This window comes from Paramormyrops kingsleyae, chromosome 25 (genome assembly GCF_048594095.1).
Source record: "Paramormyrops kingsleyae isolate MSU_618 chromosome 25, PKINGS_0.4, whole genome shotgun sequence".
Classification (NCBI taxonomy): Eukaryota; Metazoa; Chordata; class Actinopteri; order Osteoglossiformes; family Mormyridae; genus Paramormyrops; species Paramormyrops kingsleyae.
The window spans coordinates 32550121-32574030 of record NC_132821.1 but is presented as its reverse complement, the minus strand read 5'-3'; the positions used below and the strand labels follow the sequence as shown (position 1 = coordinate 32574030).

At 47.1% G+C, this 23910-nt stretch overlaps 1 protein-coding gene and 1 long non-coding RNA gene across 4 annotated transcripts in view; one reads left to right on the top strand and one right to left on the bottom strand.

The window, feature by feature from the left end:
• Nucleotides 1-23910, bottom strand: part of LOC111844219 (phospholipid-transporting ATPase ABCA1-like) — a 36151-nt gene that overhangs the window by 1586 nt on the left and 10655 nt on the right. Inside the window, exons 9-49 of the mRNA XM_023812504.2 lie at nucleotides 23228-23468; nucleotides 22510-22649; nucleotides 21809-21925; nucleotides 20610-20804; nucleotides 19979-20184; nucleotides 19722-19898; nucleotides 19024-19246; nucleotides 18656-18877; nucleotides 16021-16225; nucleotides 15826-15930; nucleotides 15204-15378; nucleotides 14987-15118; nucleotides 14735-14874; nucleotides 14501-14638; nucleotides 14198-14412; nucleotides 13948-14014; nucleotides 13604-13806; nucleotides 13424-13475; nucleotides 13203-13313; nucleotides 12496-12635; nucleotides 12176-12300; nucleotides 11911-12009; nucleotides 11361-11550; nucleotides 10267-10361; nucleotides 10152-10184; nucleotides 9906-10008; nucleotides 9754-9828; nucleotides 7845-8014; nucleotides 5494-5671; nucleotides 5257-5372; nucleotides 5000-5144; nucleotides 4768-4891; nucleotides 4455-4584; nucleotides 3938-4058; nucleotides 3777-3839; nucleotides 3587-3693; nucleotides 3192-3333; nucleotides 2935-3069; nucleotides 1459-1562; nucleotides 908-1000; nucleotides 287-530 (exon numbers count right to left, since the gene is read on the bottom strand). Coding sequence (XP_023668272.2) covers nucleotides 287-530; nucleotides 908-1000; nucleotides 1459-1562; nucleotides 2935-3069; nucleotides 3192-3333; nucleotides 3587-3693; nucleotides 3777-3839; nucleotides 3938-4058; nucleotides 4455-4584; nucleotides 4768-4891; nucleotides 5000-5144; nucleotides 5257-5372; nucleotides 5494-5671; nucleotides 7845-8014; nucleotides 9754-9828; nucleotides 9906-10008; nucleotides 10152-10184; nucleotides 10267-10361; nucleotides 11361-11550; nucleotides 11911-12009; nucleotides 12176-12300; nucleotides 12496-12635; nucleotides 13203-13313; nucleotides 13424-13475; nucleotides 13604-13806; nucleotides 13948-14014; nucleotides 14198-14412; nucleotides 14501-14638; nucleotides 14735-14874; nucleotides 14987-15118; nucleotides 15204-15378; nucleotides 15826-15930; nucleotides 16021-16225; nucleotides 18656-18877; nucleotides 19024-19246; nucleotides 19722-19898; nucleotides 19979-20184; nucleotides 20610-20804; nucleotides 21809-21925; nucleotides 22510-22649; nucleotides 23228-23468 — 5796 coding nt within the window. The remainder of the gene's footprint in view (nucleotides 1-286; nucleotides 531-907; nucleotides 1001-1458; nucleotides 1563-2934; nucleotides 3070-3191; nucleotides 3334-3586; nucleotides 3694-3776; nucleotides 3840-3937; nucleotides 4059-4454; nucleotides 4585-4767; nucleotides 4892-4999; nucleotides 5145-5256; nucleotides 5373-5493; nucleotides 5672-7844; nucleotides 8015-9753; nucleotides 9829-9905; nucleotides 10009-10151; nucleotides 10185-10266; nucleotides 10362-11360; nucleotides 11551-11910; nucleotides 12010-12175; nucleotides 12301-12495; nucleotides 12636-13202; nucleotides 13314-13423; nucleotides 13476-13603; nucleotides 13807-13947; nucleotides 14015-14197; nucleotides 14413-14500; nucleotides 14639-14734; nucleotides 14875-14986; nucleotides 15119-15203; nucleotides 15379-15825; nucleotides 15931-16020; nucleotides 16226-18655; nucleotides 18878-19023; nucleotides 19247-19721; nucleotides 19899-19978; nucleotides 20185-20609; nucleotides 20805-21808; nucleotides 21926-22509; nucleotides 22650-23227; nucleotides 23469-23910) is intronic.
• LOC111844222 (uncharacterized) lies at nucleotides 420-3190 on the top strand. Of its 3 annotated transcripts, XR_011985550.1 has the most exons (4): nucleotides 420-558; nucleotides 919-1467; nucleotides 2557-2765; nucleotides 2928-3190. It is a non-coding gene; the product is annotated as an uncharacterized lncRNA (long non-coding RNA). The 3 variants fall into 3 exon arrangements; XR_011985549.1 differs by lacking the exon at nucleotides 2557-2765; XR_011985548.1 differs by lacking the exon at nucleotides 2557-2765 and having other exon boundaries at nucleotides 919-1589.

The window sequence follows — 23910 nt, the reverse complement described above, 5'->3', positions numbered from 1 at the left end:
TATAGGGGGGCCAATATAGCCCTATTAAATATAAGGGGGTACACATCCCCCCGGTTCCTATGCCCTTGCCCTTAACCCCAATTGCTCCAGGGAGTACCTGACCCTGGTCTCTCAGTTGCATGTTGCTTTAGATAAAAAGTGTCGGCTAATGAAGTAAATTAAGCTTAGTTTGTGTAATGCCCCCACTGAAGTTGCACTTTCTTGGTCGTTACTGAAATTTGGAATTAAGGCATTTGGGTGCTTTTCCTGATGGAGGTGTCACCGTTGTGTGTCAGGCCAGGCTTACTTGGTCAAGTGTGGTCTGCGACACTGAGTAGTCCTCTATCTGCAGACGCTGCTTGTTCCTGCACAGAACGTCGAAGATGTGTGCCAGCGAGGCCAGCGAGGAGGGCAGCTGGTACTGCAGCATGTTCCTGTGGGTCTCCTTCAGCACGCTGCCCGGAAGCTCCTTCTCCACAAACTCCATCACAGGCTGCAGGTCCGGCTCAGGTCCCGATACCCGCAGGACGATGGTGTACCCATCCCCGAATCTGTAGGGTGAACCGGGCACACACACAGGTAAATGTTACGATTACACTGAAGCAAATATGGACAGCTTCAGTTTTCACTATGTTTAACCATTTAAACAAATGTGTTCAGAAGGAACCAGTGTATGGATGGATGGATGGATGGATGAAAGCTGTTCAGAAACAAAGGTTCAAGCCTCCTGCACCAGGCGCTCTGGTTATATCAGTGTATCATTGAATCAATCATGTTTTTAAAAATGCACACATAATATTTCCTAGTGGAAAACTGAACTCAAAATGCACCAGAGCCTGTGAGCTTCCAATTACCGCGTAGGTTTGTGTGGAGAGCAGTAAAGAAGTTCAGGCTGTCGCTCTGTGGTCACAGAGGCTCCGTCTCTCACCTGTTCTTCAGGTGCTGAACGCTTCCCAGACAGCGGAACCTGCCGTTGACCATGATGGCGATTCTGGTGCAGAGAGCCTCACATTCTTCCATGCTACGGACCAAAACAAAGCTGTCAAAGCTACAGCCTTGAGCAATTTCCTCTGGCATTAATACAGCTTTCTGAGTCAGATTCGTTCCAGGAATCCTTCAGCTGTTAATGCTACAGCCTTAAGCAATTTCCTCTGGCATTAATACAGTTTTCTGAGTCAGATTCGTTCCAGGAATCCTTCAGCTGTTTAATGCTACAGCCTTGAGCAATTTCCTCTGGCATTAATACAGCTTTCTGAGTCAGATTCGTTCCAGGAATCCTTAATTAAAACAGACTCATAAGGACACATGTGGTGCCCTGGACAAGCTTGACGGCCAGTGCCCCGCCCCCCCCGCCTCAGTAAATTTCACCACCCAACTGCAGGCAGTCTGCTACGTTGGTGGCCCCTTGGAAGATGGCGGCCAAGGCGGCTGCCTATGGCGGCTGTAGGATTGACCTGCCCTGACGTCCACGGTGGATACCTGTGTGAGGTGAGGACCACGGAGCGGCCCTGTTTGAGGATGCTGAGGATGCAGTTCCAGAGCGCTCGGCGAGCCTTGGGGTCCATGCCGGTGGTGGGCTCGTCCTGTTACAAGCAGCACGTCAAGTACAGGTCAGGTACAGGTCATGTACAGGTCATGTACAGGTCAGGTACTGGTAATGTACAGGTCAGGTACTGGTAATGTACAGGTCAGGTACAGGTCATGTACAGGTCAGGTACAGGTCAGGTACTGGTAATGTACAGGTCAGGTACAGGTCAGGTACTGGTAATGTACAGGTCATGTACAGGTCAGGTACTGGTAATGTACAGGTCAGGTACTGGTAATGTACAGGTCAGGTACAGGTCATGTACAGGTCAGGTACTGGTAATGTACAGGTCATGTACAGGTCATGTACAGGTCAGGTACTGGTAATGTACAGGTCAGGTACAGGTCATGTACAGGTCAGGTACTGGTAATGTACAGGTCAGGTACTGGTAATGTACAGGTCATGTACAGGTCAGGTACTGGTAATGTACAGGTCATGTACAGGTCAGGTACTGGTAATGTACAGGTCAGGTACAGGTCATGTACAGGTCAGGTACAGGTCAGGTACTGGTAATGTACAGGTCAGGTACTGGTAATGTACAGGTCATGTACAGGTCAGGTACTGGTAATGTACAGGTCATGTACAGGTCAGGTACTGGTCATGTACAGGTCATGTACAGGTCATGTACAGGTCAGGTACAGGTCAGGTACTGGTAATGTACAGGTCATGTACAGGTCAGGTACAGGTCAGGTACTGGTAATGTACAGGTCAGGTACAGGTCATGTACAGGTCAGGTACAGGTCAGGTACTGGTAATGTACAGGTCATGTACAGGTCATGTACAGGTCATGTACATGTCAGCAGCAAACAGGCAGAATACCAGGAACAATGGTAGCAATAACATTTTTGCATCCTAGCATTTTATGCTAAAAGTGTCCTACAAATTCTGGAGTTGTTTTTAAACATTAAGCAAAATTAACTCACTGTTAAAATGAAAAGTAATGCCTTGCACATCAGACACAAAATACTGCCCACAAATTTTTCCCTATTTAGAATGCCAGGAATTTTTATCTCTGCATTGTTGCACAACATCAGTGAAATCCTACAGGGAAAGCTATGCATTTGGATCACGTGACTTCATAGCAAAACAAAGCCAAGGCGCATTATGAGGGGACGAAACACTCCAGCCATAACCAGGGAACTGGGAACTGAACTGACATAAAGACTCACGCAACTCTCTCACAAAAAGGAACAATTAAAATGTAATTAATCCATCAATAATTATAAATGATTATTCATTTCTAATTTTAAGTAGGAAAAGTAACATTAATATTACTTAAGATTAATTTGATTAAGATTAATGATTGTGAGTGGAAGATTAATTATTGTGCAGAGAATGACAGCTCATGCTTTCTCCCTCTCAGAACTTACCAGAAACACAACACGTGGTCCTCCAATCAGAGCGATGGCAGTGGACAGCTTCCTCAAGTTCCCTCCGCTGTAACTTCCAGCCATCTTGTTTGTGCACTTCTGTAGGCCCAATTTGCAGACTCCCCACTCAGCGACCTGGAACAGAAATCTGACCTTCAGAAACCCTTTAACAACTCCACAGCCCAACATCTGGGATCACATCTCAGTGTGTACCTTAACTTTGTTTGCCACAGTAAAATAAATAAATGCTTGCTCACTTTGCAAACTTCTTTCGCTGGTACCCCGCGCAACACGGCGTAGAACTCTAGATGCTCACGGCCAGTCAGAAGGTCGTTGACCGCATCAAACTGAGGGCAGTAACCCATGTTCTGATGCACTTCATCAATCTCTGTCAGCACGCTGTCAAAAAGCCACCAATGACATCAACTTGCTAGGTGCAAGTCCAAATTAAGTCTCCAGTTGGTTCAAGCCAAAACTCAAGTCCCAGAATATAGCTAGTCCACTAAAAGTTACTAAAGACAATATTCTACACAGAGAACAAGAGAAGGGTGAAAATAATAGATAGGATATGGTCTTATAAAAGATTAACATATTGCCATAATGTTCTTCAGGCATAATTTGAGGCATGGTTACATATACATATGTCGCTTACCTTTTTCCATCCAAGTAAGCTTCTCCACATGTAATTACTGAGTCTCCAGTCAACATTTTGAAGGTACTTGTTTTTCCGGCTCCATTCACACCAAGCAGGCCAAAGCACTACATAGGTACAAACAGGTTGTATATATTCAGTCCATGGAGCTTAAAACTTCAACAGAATGTTCTGCAAAGGAAGCACATACCTCTCCGGGTGGGACGCCCACGCACAGGCGATCAACGGCCGGCTTCTGGTTCCTCTTGTATATCTGCAACATGCACAATCCCCTGAGTATTCCCAAAGGTCTTTCATGGCATATCATGCAATTATTAATTCAAGTCAATAACCATAGGAGTCCATCCTCACTTTAGTTAGCTGTCTGAGTTCCAGAATATCAGCCTGTCCTCCTCCATTCAGTATCCTCTGCCTTTCCCTTACCACATCCTCATCTTCTTCACCAACAGGATTTAGCTTGGTGTGGAAAGATCTGTAGGGAGTCAGGTGATGCAGTCAGTGGTGAAATGTGGCAGATGGGGGACAAGGGGACACATGGCAGGAATATACATGATTTTATGGATCTGCTATAACAATAAGTATAATAAATGAAATGCAGGAGTTTGGCCGCACATGGAAGAATTAGGTTTCTGTGACCCATGCAAACATTCTTCTGCCATTGATCTCCATGATTGATCTTCAGGTACAATTACCAGCTCTATGACATTGGCTTGAGACTGTTATGAGTTTCACCTCCAAGCTGTAAGCTGCACTATAGACACTGTGCCACAACAGCCACTATATCCACTATCAAAATCATGTCTATGAGACTCAAGTTAACATAACAGCATAACAACTGACAAGCTGTCTCTCTTTAAGCTGCACTTACCTGGCCTTAATGCAGAAACTGTACTGCATGAGTACAGTGATACAAAAGAAGATGACGCCCTCCACCGCCATGGCGAAGAGGTTCTTACCCACCATGTCCCAGGCCAGTGGGGAATAGAAATGGATTTCACCTGCAAGAAGATCATCTTACCGTCAGACCCTCTAAACCACAAAACTCTTACATGCTCCCACAATGCCTGTTTTACTATGAGAAAAGCCTGACATCAATTTGACCCCCAGGGTAGATGTGAGAGACGACCACCTCCTCTCACAATGTTTGCAGCACTATTTAGTGTGAAAATCATATAACTCACCAAACCTCTCAAGGGCATCTGCCATGGCTTGATTCTTCACCATGTCAATTAGACCTCGGCCCAGGCAAAAGTGCGGGAAAACCAGTAGAACGTTCTTGAGGACGTCAATAATATTCCCAATTTCCTGCAAGACGAAGAATGGTCGGGGCAGTTTGACGTCAAGAACAGTACTTTAGCAAAGGCATTCCTTAAGCTTTTTTTTTAATAGGGATTATTAATTAAAGCTACCCACTTCGTTGCCAAAGAGTTCTAGGATAAAGGTAGAGACACTGCTATTGATTCCAATTAGGATGTTGATGCTGGTGAGGACCACATATGCTGTACTGGGGATCTTGAAGAAGAACGATGCTGGATACATCAGTGGTGTGATGGACCACCTGTAACATACAGTAATAACTGAAAAGTCTCCACCTGAACCCGCAAGTCCCAGTCGAGTCAAGCTTGTCCATTTTGAAACCATTACAGCATAGCTTGGCCAGATTCACTCACCCATAGAGAAGCAGCAGAAGTGTCAGCACAGGAAGATTAGTTGAGGACACATAGGACTTTTGTTGGAAGCAGATAAAGATAACGATGACCAGGGTTGCAGGAACTATGTAGTTACACTGGAACACAGGCAAACCCAGAGTTCTTCATAAGTTCTCAATAGTGCAATTAGACGCCTGTCAATTAGACGCTTAGTCAAGACGCCTGAAGTGCAGGTTCCTGGGACTCCTGGAGACTCACCATATCCCAAACAAAGTTAGCAAGCCAGTAGAGGAAGGGCGGCACGCCACTGATGTACTGCATGTGCTTAGCCTTGCTGACACGCTCCTGGATTAGAAAAACCACAAAGCTGGCCGGCACGAAGGACATGGCGAAGATCACGCAGATGGACACCAGCACGTCCACTGATGTTGTCATCCTGAAGACCAAAAAAAAATCAGAGAGTCACATTGCTTGACAGTAAATATCGTTTGTTTGTTAGCCTGGTTCTCACATGGTTTGAGGTGCACTCACAGGGCCACCTGTGAGGTTTGTTAGCCTGATTCTCGCATGGTTTGAGGTGCACTCACAGGGCCACCTGAGAGGTTTGTTAGCCTGGTTCTCACATGGTCTGAGGTGCACTCACAGGGCCACCTGAGAGGTTTGTTAGCCTGGTTCTCGCATGGTTTGAGGTGCACTCACAGGGCCACCTGTGAGGTTTGTTAGCCTGGTTCTCGCACGGTTTGAGGTGCACTCACAGGGTCACCTGAGAGGTTTGTTAGCCTGGTTCTCGCACGGATTGAGGTGCACTTACAGGTAGGGTTGGGTACCAAAAACCGGTGCTAATACGGCACCGGTACCTATATAACCGGTATGTACCGGACCGAAACAAAACGCGAATTTCGGTGCCACTTAGATGCCTGAACTGTCGATTGAAATATTTGTTCTCTGGGGCTATGATGACACAGTTGTAATAAGCATAAGATTCATCAACACACACGTGACATCATCAGGAAATGAGACCATCCGAGATGCGCGTGAATGCAGCAACTAACGTTACACTTGCTCTGACGGCAGCAGGCGGTCTACCGCTATCTTAGCTTGCTAAATTAAACAACTTTTGTTAAAATGCCTAAAACTAAACGGTCGAAAGTGTGGCTATATTTCACAAGAAAGGATTCCAACACCGCGGCGTGCAGCAAATGTTTTACAGCAGTTGCGTGTAAAGGGGGAAACGCGTCAAATCTAATGAAACATTTGAGGGTACACAGAATAAACTTAAAAGCAGAGGGATGCACCGTGCTTGACAGCTTGCGGACAACAGCTGGCACGATCGGTGTGGATAACCCCAGCCCCAGTCATACCAACCGTAGCAAAAAGGAGTCCACCGATTATGACGACGACAGCAACCTTTCCGCAGGTTAGTAGTAGGCTAACGTAATGCTAAATTAACATTACATAGGTGGCTTATGTTTTGTTGTTGTTTTTTGTATTCACATATATATATTCCTATATACTTTAAACTTTTAATATATTGTTCAATTTTAAGCATTCAATTTTTTGTTCAATAAAAATGTATTCTTGAGTCATCCACCATCATTTTGTGGCTTTTGTAAAGTATCGGTTCAGGCACCGTTTTGGCACCGGTACCGTTTTAAAAGTATCGATTTGGCACCGGTATCGAAAAAACCCCAAACGATACCCAACCCTACTCACAGGGCCACCTGAGAGGTTTGTTAGCCTGGTTCTCGCATGGTCTGAGGTGCACTCACAGGGCCACCTGAGAGGTTTGTTAGCCTGGTTCTCGCATGGTTTGAGATGCACTCACAGGGCCACCTGGGAGGTTAGTTAGCCTGGTTCTCGCATGGTTTGAGGTACACTTACAGGGCCACCTGAGAGGTTTGTTAGCCTGGTTCTCACATGGTCTGAGGTGCACTCACAGGGCCACCTGAGAGGTTTGTTAGCCTGGTTCTCGCATGGTTTGAGATGCACTCACAGGGCCACCTGGGAGGTTTGTTAGCCTGGTTCTCGCATGGTTTGAGGTACACTTACAGGGCCACCTGAGAGGTTTGTTAGCCTGGTTCTCGCACGGTTTGAGGTACACTTACAGGGCCACCTGAGAGGTTTGTTAGCCTGGTTCTCGCACGGTTTGAGATGCACTTACAGGGCCACCTGAGAGGTTTGTTAGCCTGGTTCTCGCACGGTTTGAGGTACACTTACAGGGCCACCTGAGAGGTTTGTTAGCCTGGTTCTTGCACGGTTTGAGGTACACTTACAGGGCCACCTGAGAGGTTTGTTAGCCTGGTTCTTGCACGGTTTGAGGTACACTTACAGGGCCACCTGAGATGTTTGTTAGCCTGGTTCTCGCACGGTTTGAGGTACACTTACAGGGCCACCTGAGATGTTTGTTAGCCTGGTTCTCGCATGGTTTGAGATGCACTCACAGGGTCACCTGAGAGGTTTGTCAGCCTGGTTCTCGCACGGTTTGAGGTACACTTACAGGGCCACCTGAGAGGTTTGTTAGCCTGGTTCTCGCACGGTTTGAGGTGCACTCACAGGGTCACCTGAGAGGTTTGTTAGCCTGGTTCTCGCACGGTTTGAGATGCACTCACAGGGCCACCTGGGAGAGCTGCTCCTTGGTGAGGTTGAGTGGATGGTTGAAGGCCGTGATGCCCAGCTTGCTTGGGTCCTCGCCTTTGGGCAAATTAGCACGCAGAATGCCGTTGTTCATCACGTTAATGAAAGCTCCGATGCTGTGCCATCCTTTATTGTTGAACCAGATCTGGATAATTCGGCATAAGGAGAATCGTTAAATTTAACAGGGAATGACAGTTTGGTCCTGGACAGGAATATTGTCAGTGCGAACTATAAGAAACACCACTAGGTGCACAAAAGAGTTTTTTGACATAAACTGTAAGAAATTAAGTTTCTGTCTTCGTACATTATTATATTCGGGGAAAAAAGGAGGTACAGATGATTTTAATTCCTTAATCAGGTCATTTACATTGCATTTACGTTACATTCAATACATCTTTCAAACCAAGGGTCTATTCATCTGTTTCATCCATCCATTCATCCATCCATCCATCCATCAATCCATCTGTCTAATTTCTGTTGTCCAGTGCAGGGTGACATGGATCTGGAGCCAATCCCATAAGCTACAAGCACAAGGCAGGGAATAACCCAGGACAGGGCACCAACCCATCACAGGGCACACTCACAGTTACAGACACAAGGCAGGGAATCACCCAGGATGGGGCACCAACCCCTCACAGGGCACACTCACAGCTACAGACACAAGGCAGGGAATAACCCAGGACGGGGCACCAACCCATCACAGGGCACACTCACAGTTACAGACACAAGGCAGGGAATCACCCAGGATGGGCCGCCAACCCCTCACAGGGCACACTCACAGTTACAGACACAAGGCAGGGAATCACCCAGGATGGGCCGCCAACCCCTCACAGGGCACACTCACAGTTACAGACACAAGGCAGGGAATAACCCAGGACGGGGCACCAACCCCTCACAGGACACACTCACAGTTACAGACACAAGGCAGGGAATCACCCAGGATGGGGCACCAACCCCTCACAGGGCACACTCACAGCTACAGACACAAGGCAGGGAATAACCCAGGACAGGGGCACCAACCCCTCACAGGGCACACTCACAGTTACAGACACAAGGCAGGGAATCACCCAGGATGGGGTGCCAAACCCTCACAGGGCACACTCACAGTTACAGACACAAGGCAGGGAATAACCCAGGATGGGGTGCCAAACCCTCACAGGGCACACTCACAGTTACAGACACAAGGCAGGGAATAACCCAGGATGGGGTGCCAAACCCTCACAGGGCACACTCACAGTTACAGACACAAGGCAGGGAATAACCCAGGATGGGGTGCCAAACCCTCACAGGGCACACTCACAGTTACAGACACAAGGCAGGGAATAACCCAGGATGGGACACCAACCCCTCACAGGGCACACTCACAGTTACAGACACAAGGCAGGGAATCACCCAGGACAGGGGCACCAACCCCTCACAGGGCACACTCACAGTTACAGACACAAGGCAGGGAATCACCCAGGACAGGGGCACCAACCCCTCACAGGGCACACTCACAGTTACAGACACAAGGCAGGGAATAACCCAGGATGGGGCGCCAACCCCTCACAGGGCACACTCACAGTTACAGACACAAGGCAGGGAATAACCCAGGATGGGGCGCCAACCCCTCACAGGGCACACTCACAGTTACAGACACAAGGCAGGGAATCACCCAGGACAGGGGCACCAACCCATCACAGCAAAGCATTTCATTTGTTTATTTTCATATGTTTATCTTGCTTGTAGTACTTTAATGGGATATCCATTTTTGTTTGTTTGTGTTGTTTGTCTGTCTAGCTAACAAACCACCAGGGATAGGAATCTATTTCCCAGGAGGTTTTGGGAAACAGACTGAATTACAGAAATCCCTACAGAGACAGTGATAAATCTTGATCATCTTACCTTGACATTATTTTTTGTATCCAGTCCCTCGATGAAGCTGGATAAGCTTCCGAGGAAGCGGTCGGTCGCAGTGCCCTGGGGGCGACAGACAGTGAAGCACAAGGCCGAACGAGGGGATGCAGGGATCTCACCCGGTCTTAGAGCAGACGTACCTGTTCCAGGCGAAGGCGGCTCCTGATCTTTGAGATAGCCTCGTTGACCTTATTGCCCGGAAGCCCATGGGAGCCTTTGGCACCCAAAGAAAAGCCGCCATATCTGAGTCAAAACATTATAACAAGAACTCAGAGGAACAGATATATCACTATAAAAACACCAAAGCCTTCAGGCACCATTGTCATATTTAACCTTAGAATGCAAAATGTCTTTTATTTTATGAAACAAATGCTCTTCAGCCATACCTGAATTCATTGACCCAGATCTTGTTTTTCAGGCTGGAAAAACATCAATAAACTTTGTAATTTCATAACTTCTCCAATATTATAAAATGCTATGAAAACAGGTGAATCAACACACCTTTTTGCAATGATTTGGGAATATGTTTTCACCAGGTAGTCTGAGATGTTTCTGCCTGTCAGATTCTGCAGGATGTCTGATGTGGTGAGTTTCATCTACACAAAGACACAAATTGCCAAAAAGAAGGTTTGTAATGTGGAAATCTCCAGAAGGGAATGCTTCATCATCACAGATTAAATCCTAGGTCAGGGTAAGCAATCTTATCCGCAGAGGGCCGGTGTATATGCAGGTTTTTGGGATAACCTTTAGGTCAGCTGTTCAAACCCAAGTATAAGGACTTTTCAGCCAATCAGTCCTCTAATTAGTGATCTAATTAGAGCAAAAACCCACAAACACAGCGGCCCTTTCTGGATACAATTGGCCACCCCAGTCCTAGGCATTCAGCAGGCTTCACTTTGTAGCCTGCGACATACCTGGTCCTGGATATATCATTAGTAGCATATAGCTATTAGCACAGAATTGTTGTTAAGTTGTGTGAAAATTGGTTCTGTGCCTTTAATTTTGTGCCTTGCCGTGACGTTACCACGACAATGCTAATGGAATTGACAGTATGCTGTCCTCACAATGTGTTTCTCTTGCTGCAAAGCTAGACAGCTAGCGAACAACTAATCAATCTCCAGTAAAAAAAAAAAAAAGCATGACATGACTTTTGATTTTTATTAAAAAAGCAATTTCGTGGTAAAACTGAAAACACAAACAACGTGCTGAAAGTTATATGACTGTTGACGAAAACATAGATTTACGTATTATTTAGGTATAACCCATTTACATTGCATGTAACGATTTGAATTGTAAAAGTTTGGATATATTTGGAACATCTTAACATCTGCGACCTGTCGGCACCCTCCTCCCCCCAAGGCAAAAAACTGGTAGTGGCAAGCTAAACTCATTTAATAAAACTGCAAAACATATTTAGCTGCATTCCTTTGCATTTGTTTCTGGTTAGAATAGTTCCCCATGCTAAATTATCATTAGAAACCCGCTGCATTTCGAAAGTAAAAAATGATTACCACATAGACCGGAGACGACATGGAATCGGTCACGGGAGCTCGACCAAGGAGCCGTGCGAGAGAGTTCTGCAGGGGGCCTCATACCTGGGGGGGCGGCAGGCCCCCAGCTCCGGCAGGACACTCCGGCAGCATTTTCTTACGTCCGCCGTAGCTGCACTCGCACGCGGGGGATGGGTTCTCCATGCTCCAGTTTCCCCTTAAGAAGAGGTCCAGAACACTGTCCGGCACACTGGGAATGAACCAGTCATCATCCACCGTCGGGCAGGGGGCATCTCTGTTAGAGACAAACACATGGCTCATAGTTGACCTCAGTTCACTGTTAGAAGATGCTTTAATACACAAACCTTGATCAGCCAACCCACAGGCTGTTCTTAAAACCACCTACGCTAATTTGGATCAACCAACCTAGATGCTGTTCCTAAAACCACATACATCAATCTGGATCAGCCAACCTAGAGGCTGTTCCTAAAACCACCTACACTAATTTGGATCAACCAACCTAGAGGCTGTTCTAACAACCACATACACTAATCTGGATCAGCCAACCTGCAGGCTGTTCCTAAAACCACATTCATGGATCAGCCCACAAGAATTTCTATTGAAAGCCACAGTGGTTGGGGAGGGTTACACTTACAGAACAGGGTTACCATCCATGCACCGCGTTCCAAAGCCAGGACGGTCAGTCAAGGCATCTAATAATTTCTGAGTTATGGCATCTTCAGGGGCATCATTGCTGCAAAAACAGTTGTAATTAATGTAGGAGCTAAGATATACATGCATGATTGATTCACATAGGTTTTAGCATCTGTTGTAACATACTAGTTCCTAAGTTGTTAAAAAATTGCTCTGGGCTTAACATCCATTCATTCACGATAAGATTAATGAAGCTCTGCTCATACCTGATGAAGGTGAACTGCTCGTCATACATCCAGGGATGTAGAGCCAGGCTGGGATACTTTCCAAAAGGAGGAACGATGAGGCTGAAGATCAGGGCGATGCACACAAAAACTGCGGGCAGCACAATCTGCCAGCGACAGGTTCAGGTTACATACAGATACCCACTGAACAGCCTTCGGAGGATAACTCAGAGGTCATGCAGTGTGTTTTAGGAGGATAACTCAGAGGTCATGCAGTGTGTTTTAGGAGGATAACTCAGTGGTCATGCAGTGTGTTTTAGGAGGATAACTCAGTGGTCATGCAGTGTGTTTTTGTTTCTCACCTGAGCGAAAAAACCTTTCCTGGAGCGGCAAGCGTATAGGAACCTTTTCCGCAGCAGGGCAACAAACTGTTGCTTCTTCAGACTCCAGCCCTTGACCTGGTATGACCCTTTGCCCTCTATTCCACTTAAACAGTCTGACTCTGGACAGAGAAAATGACTGAAATCACGGACATGGCTTTAGAAACTCCTGTTCCAAGGACTCACACAGAATGGGGATGGGACTCACCCCCCTTTGTCCTGCCGATGGGTGGCTACCTACTTAGCCACCCTGAAAAGTTTGCATATTTGAAATATTTCATACATAAATTTAGGGCTGGGCGATTATTTGAATTTTAATTTCAATTGCGATTTTGGCTTCCAATGATTATCAAAACAAAATAATCACGAGAAAACGATTATTGTGCCTCATTTTGTTTTTCAGTGATGCTCTCGTTTTGTTATAATTACAGCATACCTCTTTCCACTTTTGTTTCACAATTGAATTATATTTAAAGTTCAAGGAAATCCACTGATGAAGAGACAAGTTTTTAAAAAAAAAGTTCAATAAATGCATGATATTTCCAGAGTCAATGAGATGTTTACTAAAATAATCATGATTATGATTTTTGCCATAATCGAGTAGCCCTACCTAAACTTCTGGAGAAACACTACTTTCAACAATACTTTGTCTGAAATCATTCAAGTGATGCTATATTAAACAGCGTTACCTGGGTATGTTTCAGACTCCTCACAATTGAAAGTGGTGTCGTTGGTGAACAGTCTGAGACAGCTTGGCCGATCTCCAAAAGCACGCCTCCTATGGGTCGGAATGGTGCCGTCTGTGCAAGTGCGGGCCCCAAATATCGCGTTCATTCAATGCATGAAAGAGCACAATACAGCCACAAGCCTGGGTTCTTCAATAAGTACTCAATTACTGTAGGCATCGAACCTGAAATCATCTCTGCGTCGGCTCCATTCTCCTTAGCAACCCTAAGAAAGATCTAAAGAGGAGACAGAATGGAGATATTAAGGGAATGGTTTACATGCCTGGTACACCAAAAACTATTATAATCGTTTGAACTGCTTACGGTCTAAAGTCTCTGATGACCGCGGGACACTGTCCGTATACCTCTTCTAGAGTGGTGTCGGAGATACCATAACTGGAGAATCCCAGGTCAGACATGCAGTTGTCGATCTCATGGAAGAGCTCCCCGAAAGAACCGTCCTTGGCTGACTTGTAGGGAAGCACATATGTGATCTCATGGGCTAGATCTTCTACCAAGCGTGCAGCAGGCACGTGCTTGAAGATCACATTAGAGATGAGCGATACATCTGATTGGACAGGACGAAAAAGGGACAAGACAAAAGGAAATGTCAGTCACATGCATTTTGATTAGGCGCATTTAAAAATCCCTGAATAAACATACATTTACTGCATACTTGAGCTGTGTAAATGTATTCTCACCAACTTACTAATGGTCGCAGATTCACACTTGTCGTCAATCCCAGCATCAGAGCACCTTCCCGTATCACTGTTCTCCTGGACCAGGAACATTCAGAATTCCCTTCATTTCACAAAGCTTATATAAAAAATATTAACACCCTCAAAAAATGCTATGACTGACAAATGTTCAATGTTAATAAGGAATACAGGTTAATCTTTTCTTCTTTCAATAACCAAGCCTAGGAAAGCCAAGAATAATCCCTGTCCAACCTCTCACACCTTTTTGATGTAGGAGACCGTGCCGTTGGAGCAGAAGCTGGTGGACAGATCCAGGTCCTTCTTGACTAGGGTCAGATAGTAACCTGTACCTAGATGAGTCTTCAGGTATAGAGAGGAGCCCACACAGCAGAGCTTCCCACAGGCGATGATTGCGATGCGGTCACCCAGGATGTCAGCTTCGTCCATATGGTGGGTAGAGAGGATGATAGTGCGGCCTAGTAGGATCATAACAAGGGTGCCATCTTAATTTTTATAGTCCTCTAGCCTTGTAATACAGACAACATGAACAAGCAATTGGGTTACCATGACGATATTTCAATAGGAGATCCCAAATGCCTCGACGGGCACAGGGATCCACACCGGCAGTCGGTTCGTCTAGGATGACGACTTTCGAACCTCCGACGAATGCTAAAGCCACTGACAACTTCCGCTGCATTCCACCTGCAAAAGGATAGAACAGCCACTCGATCTGCATCTGCAGTAGATGCTGAGATGTTCATCATCATTCTTCTCAACAAGCAGAAATAAGCATTTTACCAGACAACTGGCTGACTCTAGCCTTGCGTTTGTGTGGCAAACCAACGTTGGCGATAATCTGCTCAATCTCAGCCTTCACTTTGTCTTCAGAGAGACCTTTCAGACGGGCAAAAAACCAGATATGCTCCTCCACAGTAAGCCTGGACAAAATAAGAATCATTTACAGTCATAAATTACAGGGCAGATGCTGTGTGTCGTTTGTAAAGTTCACTTGCACTGAAGTTTACATGAATAACAATGGTGGCTATTTACATGCTGAAGAGGACATTGTGCTGTGGGCAGACTCCTAGGTTTTGTCGGATGGTGCTGAAATCTGAGCGGATGTCCTTGCCCATGATGTATGCGGTGCCAGATGTGGGGGGAATCAGCCCAGTCAGGATGGACCTGAACGCAGAAACACATCACGTCAGATCCTTCACGTCCTACATTTTTGCTTTATCCTACAGCCAATTTGGTTTTCAACACCTACATGGTTGTGGTCTTGCCTGCACCATTGTGGCCCAGAAAAGAGGTGATCTGACCCTCGTAGAAGCTTAATGTCAACCCATCCACGGCCACCTTGTTTCCATGGCGATACACCTTTACCAGGTTCTTGATGTAAACTCCCATTCCCAGGTGGGTTGGCTCTTCTTCCATGCATATAGCTAAGAGATAAAGATATTTTTTATTTCCCATATGCACTAGCACACCAACAAGTACAGTTGACCCTCCTGCATATATTCCGGGGTCGGAATAAGAAATTAAATTGGAATTTTTTTGGAAATTTTGCGAAAGCCACACAGGACATATAAAGGTCATACAACACACAAATAGTTTAGTGACTCATAAATGCATAAAATGTATGTACAGTACTTGTTTGGAGGGAGGACACCAAGCGTGTTTACGGCAGCCTAACACGGGATGTCTCGCTCCTGCAGATCTTTGTATCCTGTGTTTTTCATATGTTTTCACTTCGCTTTTCTACCCACTCCAAGGGGACCAGAAATATTCACACTTTTTGTCCAGGTCGGGGGTGGCCTGCGCCCCGAACCCCCACCTTGCGAAAAGATCGACTATACAGGTACCCAGGACGCCAATAAAAATCACTGCACCTTCTGAATTCACTTTTTTATTCGGAGTCCATGTTTTTCCACTTTCCCCAAACCAGTAATTCATGGTGCAAGGAAAGTACCAGGGTCTTGGGATCCCATACTGGCCTGGGGGAGACATTCAGTGGGTTAATAACACGACGTGTCTCTGTTAGACGGCAACATTGTCACGCATAAATACACCCCCTTCCTCATTACCTGGGAAAACTGCCTCAATGTACCAGGTCATCAGCCCATACAGGAAGGAGTCAAAGTACATAAGAATGATGGAGGTGATAAGGTTATAGCTGTCCTCCTCCAGGGGACTAGAGAGTAAGTTGCTCCACTGAACTCCCACTCCCTGCTCCTCGAAAAGAGCCAGATACTCACAGCCGAATCCAAAAGCAACTGGAGACAACAGACTCTGTGAACAGGTATAAGCACAGCATGCAATCTGCTTACTCTATGACAACGTAACTTAGCATGGTTATCATAGCGTCGACGTGTATAATGAAACCATAATGCTCATGCTTGGTTTAAGTAGTTATATACACACTTGTGCAAATTAACTGAAATAAGCTGCCACACTGACATGCATGCAGTGGCCTGGGACCTGCTCGTCTGCACAGCCAACAGGGCAGAGAGTACGCTGAGTGGATGGAGAGAGGAGGCACTGTGCCCACAGACTGGCAGGCCTGCTCAGGTGGGGTTAGGGCTGAGTGGATGGAGAGAGGAGGCACTGTGCCCACAGACTGGCAGGCCTGCTGAGGTGGGGTTAGGGCTGAGTGGATGGAGAGAGGAGGCACTGTGCCCACAGACTGGCAGGCCTGCTCAGGTGGGGTTAGGGCTGAGTGGATGGACAGAGGAGGCACTGTGCCCACAGACTGGCAGGCCTGCTCAGGTGGGGTTAGGGCTGAGTGGATGGAGAGAGGAGGCACTGTGCCCACAGACTGGCAGGCCTGCTCAGGTGGGGTTAGGGCTGAGTGGATGGAGAGAGGAGGCACTGTGCCCACAGACTGGCAGGCCTGCTGAGGTGGGGTTAGGGCTGAGTGGATGGAGAGAGGAGGCACTGTGCCCACAGACTGGCAGGCCTGCTGAGGTGGGGTTAGGGCTGAGTGGATGGAGAGAGGAGGCACTGTGCCCACAGACTGGCAGGCCTGCTCAGGTGGGGTTTGGGCTGAGTGGATGGAGAGAGGAGGCACTGTGCCCACAGACTGGCAGGCCTGCTCAGGTGGGGTTAGGGCTGAGTGGATGGACAGAGGAGGCACTGTGCCCACAGACTGGCAGGCCTGCTCAGGTGGGGTTAGGGCTGAGTGGATGGAGAGAGGAGGCACTGTGCCCACAGACTGGCAGGCCTGCTCAGGTGGGGTTAGGGCTGAGTGGATGGACAGAGGAGGCACTGTGCCCACAGACTGGCAGGCCTGCTCAGGTGGGGTTAGGGCTGAGTGGATGGAGAGAGGAGGCACTGTGCCCACAGACTGGCAGGCCTGCTCAGGTGGGGTTAGGGCTGAGTGGATGGACAGAGGAGGCACTGTGCCCACAGACTGGCAGGCCTGCTCAGGTGGGGTTAGGGCTGAGTGGATGGACAGAGGAGGCACTGTGCCCATAGACTGGCAGGCCTGCTCAGGTGGGGTTAGGGCTGAGTGGATGGGCAGAGGAGGCACTGTGCCCACAGACTGGCAGGCCTGCTCAGGTGGGGTTAGGGCTGAGTGGATGGAGAGAGGAGGCACTGTGCCCACAGACTGGCAGGCCTGCTCAGGTGGGGTTAGGGCTGAGTGGATGGACAGAGGAGGCACTGTGCCCACAGACTGGCAGGCCTGCTCAGGTGGGGTTAGGGCTGAGTGGATGGAGAGAGGAGGCACTGTGCCCACAGACTGGCAGGCCTGCTCAGGTGGGGTTAGGGCTGAGTGGATGGGCAGAGGAGGCACTGTGCCCACATACTGGCAGGCCTGCTCAGGTGGGGTTAGGGCTGGGTGTGTGACTGAGTGGATGGACAGAGGAGGCACTGTGCCCACAGACTGGCAGGCCTGCTCAGGTGGGGTTAGGGCTGAGTGGAAAGACATAGGAGGCACTGTGCCCACAGACTGACAGGCCTGCTCAGGTGGGGTTAGGGCTGAGTGGATGGGCAGAGGAGGCACTGTGCCCACATACTGGCAGGCCTGCTCAGGTGGGGTTAGGGCTGAGTGGATGGGCAGAGGAGGCACTGTGCCCACATACTGGCAGGCCTGCTCAGGTGGGGTTAGGGCTGAGTGGAAAGACATAGGAGGCACTGTGCCCACAGACTGGCAGGCCTGCTCGTGACTGTGGACATATGACTGTGCTTCAGCCATCCATGTTTGTTTCAGGTGAATGCTCTGAGGGTCAGGCACCTCCTCGTATTGTCATGGGGTTTCCTCCGGGTTCTCTGGTTCCCCCCCACAGTCCAAAAGCATGCTGAGATTAATTTCAGTTGCCAAATTCCCCATAGCTATGAATGGTGTGTGTGCCTTGCGATGGATTGGCGCCCCACCCTGGGTTATTCCCATACAATTTTCATCAATCCGCCAGATCCTAAATCCAGACCCAAAGAGATAAGTATGAATTAATGTGACTGTGATGTCTGTCTTACCTGTGGTCAGTTTGTCTGCTTATAGACGCGCCAACTGGCTTCAATGAATTTGCACAAGGTTGTATATATATTATCAGGGGTGTAGATTTGGGTGTGGAAGGTGGGAACTTGTCCCTACCAATACTGTGGGAGGACAGTGTGTATTTAGGGGGTGGGGCGTTTGGGGCTGATTTGGTCCCTACTAGTGTTGAAACCAAACCTACGCCTTGTAAATCATATTCGTCATTGTTTTCAGGCTTTACTTACAGCCAGGACTTTGCCACCAAAACCCACATAGTCCTGCCAAGCCACACAGAGCACATAGGGGAGGTAAAGGGTGAAGTAGATAATTCCTCCGCAGGCTGCTGCCAGGTTGGCCCGGGAAAAGATGGTGCTCAACAGGAAACACTGCATTATGGTTACCACGGCGAAAGAGCCGAGAAAAACCAGCAAGACCCCTGGATCACTGTAAGGCAGGAGGTTCCCCATCTGTGAAGACAATAATAGAGGAGTAGCCAAATGCTTCTTCACAAAAAGAGCAGGCAAATCAATCTAAAATACTACTCAGAAACGATCATCTTGTAATTATCGTCTGATGAATACACAATAATTTGCAGTAGATGGGTTGACTTTACCTTTAGGGCGAGAACCAAGATGGCGGCGCTGATTAGCAGAGGGATCAGACTGCTGATGAACCAGCTGACCCACAGGATGCCACTGTTCAGCCCCATTATCCTCATGGTCTCCTTCAGCCGAGCCTCCTTCTCGTACACCACGCCCTTGATGATGATGGCCACGGAATACATCCATGCCAGGGTCATGAAGAGGGGCATGCAGCGGCTCGTCACACGCAGGAAGCTGAAGGTCGGCGGAGAAACAAATATCGAATACGCTACCCAGACAAGCCAACAGTCTCATCTAGCCAACTAGTCTGTGCATTAAATTTCTGAGAACGTAGACAGTCACACAGGCTGGTCTGACATTAAATTACCAAAATCAGGGTCAAACTTGCTTATCTTGACCAAGTATACTCTCCAAATTAGGGATGCTAAGATTCACCGATTCACATCGGTTCACCGGCATAGAAGCTGACGATGTGACTCCCCCGATTAAAAAAGGGTGCACCAGATTAAATTTGTGATGCACTCGGGGTGCGCTGTTTCTAACACCTTTGTATCGGTAAAACTAATTTATTAAATCATAATTATTAGTAGCTTAGTAGTTTAAACTGAAACAGATGCAAATAAAGAAAAACAACTGCACTGCAGTGTAATTCCATAAGACAACAGTGAAGAAGACCAACCTAGTACCTGAACACTGTATTACCACTTACACATCATCGACGTAGCAGGGATAAGGCATCTGCTGGATGTATATGCCAACCCTCTCCTTAGTGCCGGTGACTGCTCGGATGATGCCCTGCTCAATGACATCCTGAAGGTAGGAGAAGCCACCCCAGATGTAGCGTAAGTCTTCAAAGGGGTCGGCCCTCGGACCGGGATCCCAGTAACTGCACGGAGAGAAAAGTCAAACATCAGCCACGCTCTGGAAGCCTCGAATGGCAAAGGCTCCAAGAACAGATCCGCATACCCGTCTTTGATCTTATTGGTCCGTTCAACATTGTCGATATCCATGCGAATCTTGTAATTCACATTGGGTGGGAGTTCGGAACTGTTGGATTCTATGTCCGGGAAGACGATTCCAGCCCAAAATTTCCTGTCATCCAGTAGCTGCATGGATTTGTTCACCAGGATCTCTTCATTATCCACTGGCTCCAGTTTATCTAAATTGACACACTTTTGGAGAAGGAATCATCAGTGAAGTGAGCCACCTGAAATGTCACCAACAACTGTTGAAAGTGAAAGTTCACATGTGGAACCTTAATGGTAAACTGTATTACAGCGGTTTCATTGTATAGCTGAGATTCAGTTACAAGGTTCAGATGCAGATTCTTTGGGGCTTCAAGCCAATATAATCTATCAAATAAATCCATCAAAGCACTAAGGTTATCTACAAGGCTACACTACCATCCACCAAAACCATGCTACAATTCCTGAATTACTCAAAATTAGAGTAATGAGGTTATTCTTTATATATAATTTGCTATACCACTCTTTGCATTAAAGATCGTTTAGTATTTTAATACTATCTTCATGTCTAGGTCATATCTAGACCACAACGAATTTGGGGACACAGGTGAAAAATGGTAAATGTGACGCACATCCATGAAGTGGGAGATGGTCTGCACAGCACGGTCAGTCTCATTAAAGACGTCTCTCCATGTAAACACTGTCCCCGCGGGCCGTGTGTCCTCAGAGAGCTTGGACAGGAAACTGGACACGTCCTTAGCCCTCCACTCTGTCCCAGTGAGCTGGGTGTTCAGGAAGTGGGCACTGGCATTGTTCTTCAGTAAAGTCTGCCAAACACAAGGGGGCAGTATAGTACAGTATCCATCACATATCATACACTAAGATTCTCCACATATTTTACAGTGGTACTTAATGATCATCATTAATCACTCCCAACCTAAATTCTATGGCAGACACATGACAATCAAATAGTTTCTAATGAATAATCAGGTTGCCGTTGGTGCACTTTTGGTATGAACGAGAAGTTAAAGTGAGATGGTGTCCTATGGTGTGTTTACCACAAGGTGGCAGTATCGTATTGTGTTACAATGCAAGATCGCAAACTATAAAGTGGAAATTTAATGACCTGCTAGGATTTTATGTAAATCACTGCAGATGCTCTACTGTCACTGGAAGAAACAACTGACAAACTCTGCTACTTTGTTTCTCATAATAAATTATACTTCATTATGTATTGAAACTGTGGACATCTCAAATCTAATTATACCAACACATATCTGAATCTGTCTCCATTTCTAACTTGCATCAACACTCGTTTACACACGGTAGTGTTCCTCTTCTGGGTTTTGCTCCGTGAAATGAATGAAATGTCACAGTTACCTAAACCTTCTGTCCACACAGGTTACCTTCACTGTTATTTACAGCCTAGTTATCTAGCATCACTTCCGATCCGGTGCAGTGGTGCAGTGGTTAGTGCTACTGCCTCACAGCAAGAAGGTCCTGAGTTTGGTCCCAGGTCCTTTCTGTGTGGAGTTTGCACACTCCCCTTATGTTCATGTGGGTTTCCACTGGGGGCTCTGGTTTCCTCCCACAGTCCAAAAAGCATGCAGGGCAGGTTGATGTGTGCGTGTGTGTCATGCAGTGCGTTGGCGACTGCCCAGGGTTGGTTCCTGCCCAGGGTTGGTTCCTGCCTGTGCCCATTGTTTCTGGGATAGACTCTGGTTCCCCAGCTGGGATTAAGTAGGGATGGACTGACAAAAGTGACTGTCAAGGGACTCTTTCTGGGTACGTATCTGTTTAGTCACTTGTAGAGCAGAGGCAGTATACCCACCCGGACTAAATCCATCTCCTCACTGTTCTCCATGAAGTTCCAGATCTTGGGCCTCAGCTCCTCCCAAACACCACCCAAATCCCGCAGGACACCAAGCTCTTGGAATGTCTTGTTCACCTAGCAGAGCAAGAGGGGTGGCATCTTACTTAACTGTTCTGGGGTTTTATTCCTTTACTTTCTTCCACGATCATCCCCCCCCCCTCCCCCCCAAACACTGAATTTCCTAGAAATGCTTCCACAGTGCAAGCCAGGTCGAGACACCCCATGCTAGGCAAAGTACTTTACATTACTCATTTGGGCGGCGTCTCGCTTTTGTATAATCATTCACTTCTGTACATTACCAAAAGTCAACAAATAGGTTAGGGCGGCCATGTTTTGATGGGCAAAAAAAGAGGACACTGGGTGCAGGATACAAAGAGAGGCATGAAAGCAATGCAAATATACACAGTGAAAGTATTCTGACTGTAGAAAGCAAATGTCAACATGACATAAAGTGAAATCCTGGATATTTCAGGCATTTTTAGGTCTCAAAAAAGAGGACAAGTCTGGGAAATACAGGACGGTTGGTCACACTAAAACAGATACATCAGTCATATTTATTATGAGCCTTCAAAAAAAAATGCAGAGAAGCACAGAAGGACTTCAAGACCACAGGACGTAAGACAGCATTTCGGAGGCTCCGCCCACGAGCCGTCACTCACCTCCTTAATGATCCTCTGTGTGGCGGCTGTGTCCGGAGTGTAGAGCACCTTCCCCACCAGCAGGGGCTTCAGTGCCCTCCAGATCATGCGTGACATGGGGCTGGACTCCAGGTTCATCATCAGCTTGTTGCAGAAGGGGCCTGGGGAGATGAGTGGGGGCAAAAATTGACCAACGGCCGCAATGATCCAGCCTTCCTTCCCAGGAGTACTCACTGCATAATGAGCTATTAGACCTTGTGCCATAATAGCCCTCATCTGAGAAAGGTGGAACATGCTCAGATCTGAGATGTCAGCAGAACATCTCAAGTCCTCTTTCCCACCAACGGTTGAAGCATAGGGCTCTAATTTTTCCCTGCTGACTTTACAACTCAATCTGACGTAAAAAAAACAATTCAGTTACGTGTCCTGTTAAGGCTCTGATTTACTTATAGACTGAAACCTTTTACTAGGCATGCAGAGATGGATGGATGTTTAATTTAGAAGATGGGCAATAAAATACTTAACTGTGGACATGTATTTCCATCCATTAACAATTATCCAGTACATTTTCAATACAATAAAAATCATGTAGTTACAAATAATTTTAGCTGTGAATTATCTGTTTTCAAACCTGCCTGTAATCAGCCCACAGATGTGATTTATTTGTAATTAATACCTTTTCAGCAGATGTTTCTCAGTCGCAACACAGAAAAAATGCACATTGATTTTGGTGACTTACTGGAGGAGTTATCGTAGACGAACACCGGCTCGTTCTCACTGCTGTTCTGGCTGCCAAAAAGCGCCTTATAGTTGTGGTCTTCGTACCAGTTGAGGGACTTGATTTTGAGGCCGCCGCCCTCGGGGTGCCCACAGACGATGCGGGAGACGGCCTGGTACACGAGCATGGGGGAGCCGCTGGCGTTGTGCATCAGGTACAGGACCTCGTGGCGCAGGTCGTGCCAGCTCCGCATGCCGGCGAGCTAAGGGCGGGGGTCGGCGTGTGGGGAGGGGTTCAGGGGCACAGGTGATAGCTGTTAATAGAGGTTCTTGGTAGGTTTATTCACACTGGATCAGCTAAACGGCGCTAAATGCTTCACAACTGGTACAGGGGGTCTAGGAAAGTCTTTTGGCATGTTTTTTAATCTTTGAAACGGCATTAAAAAGCCATCGATTAAACCCTCAAAAGGCTTATTCTAATCTGTCTGCTACACTTTTAATATTTGATCTTGCGACACACACACATAGCTGAGATGCTTAAATAATTTGTTCGAAACCATTTGCCTTGGCCAGCTGTAAGATTAATTAGCTTGAACGCCTTTTCCCGCACGCATAGCTTTGTTCGGGGCGATTATCGTCCAGCACAGGAGACAGACACGGTTTCCCATACCAGTGGGGGACATGATCCTTTCAGGGCTTTCAGAC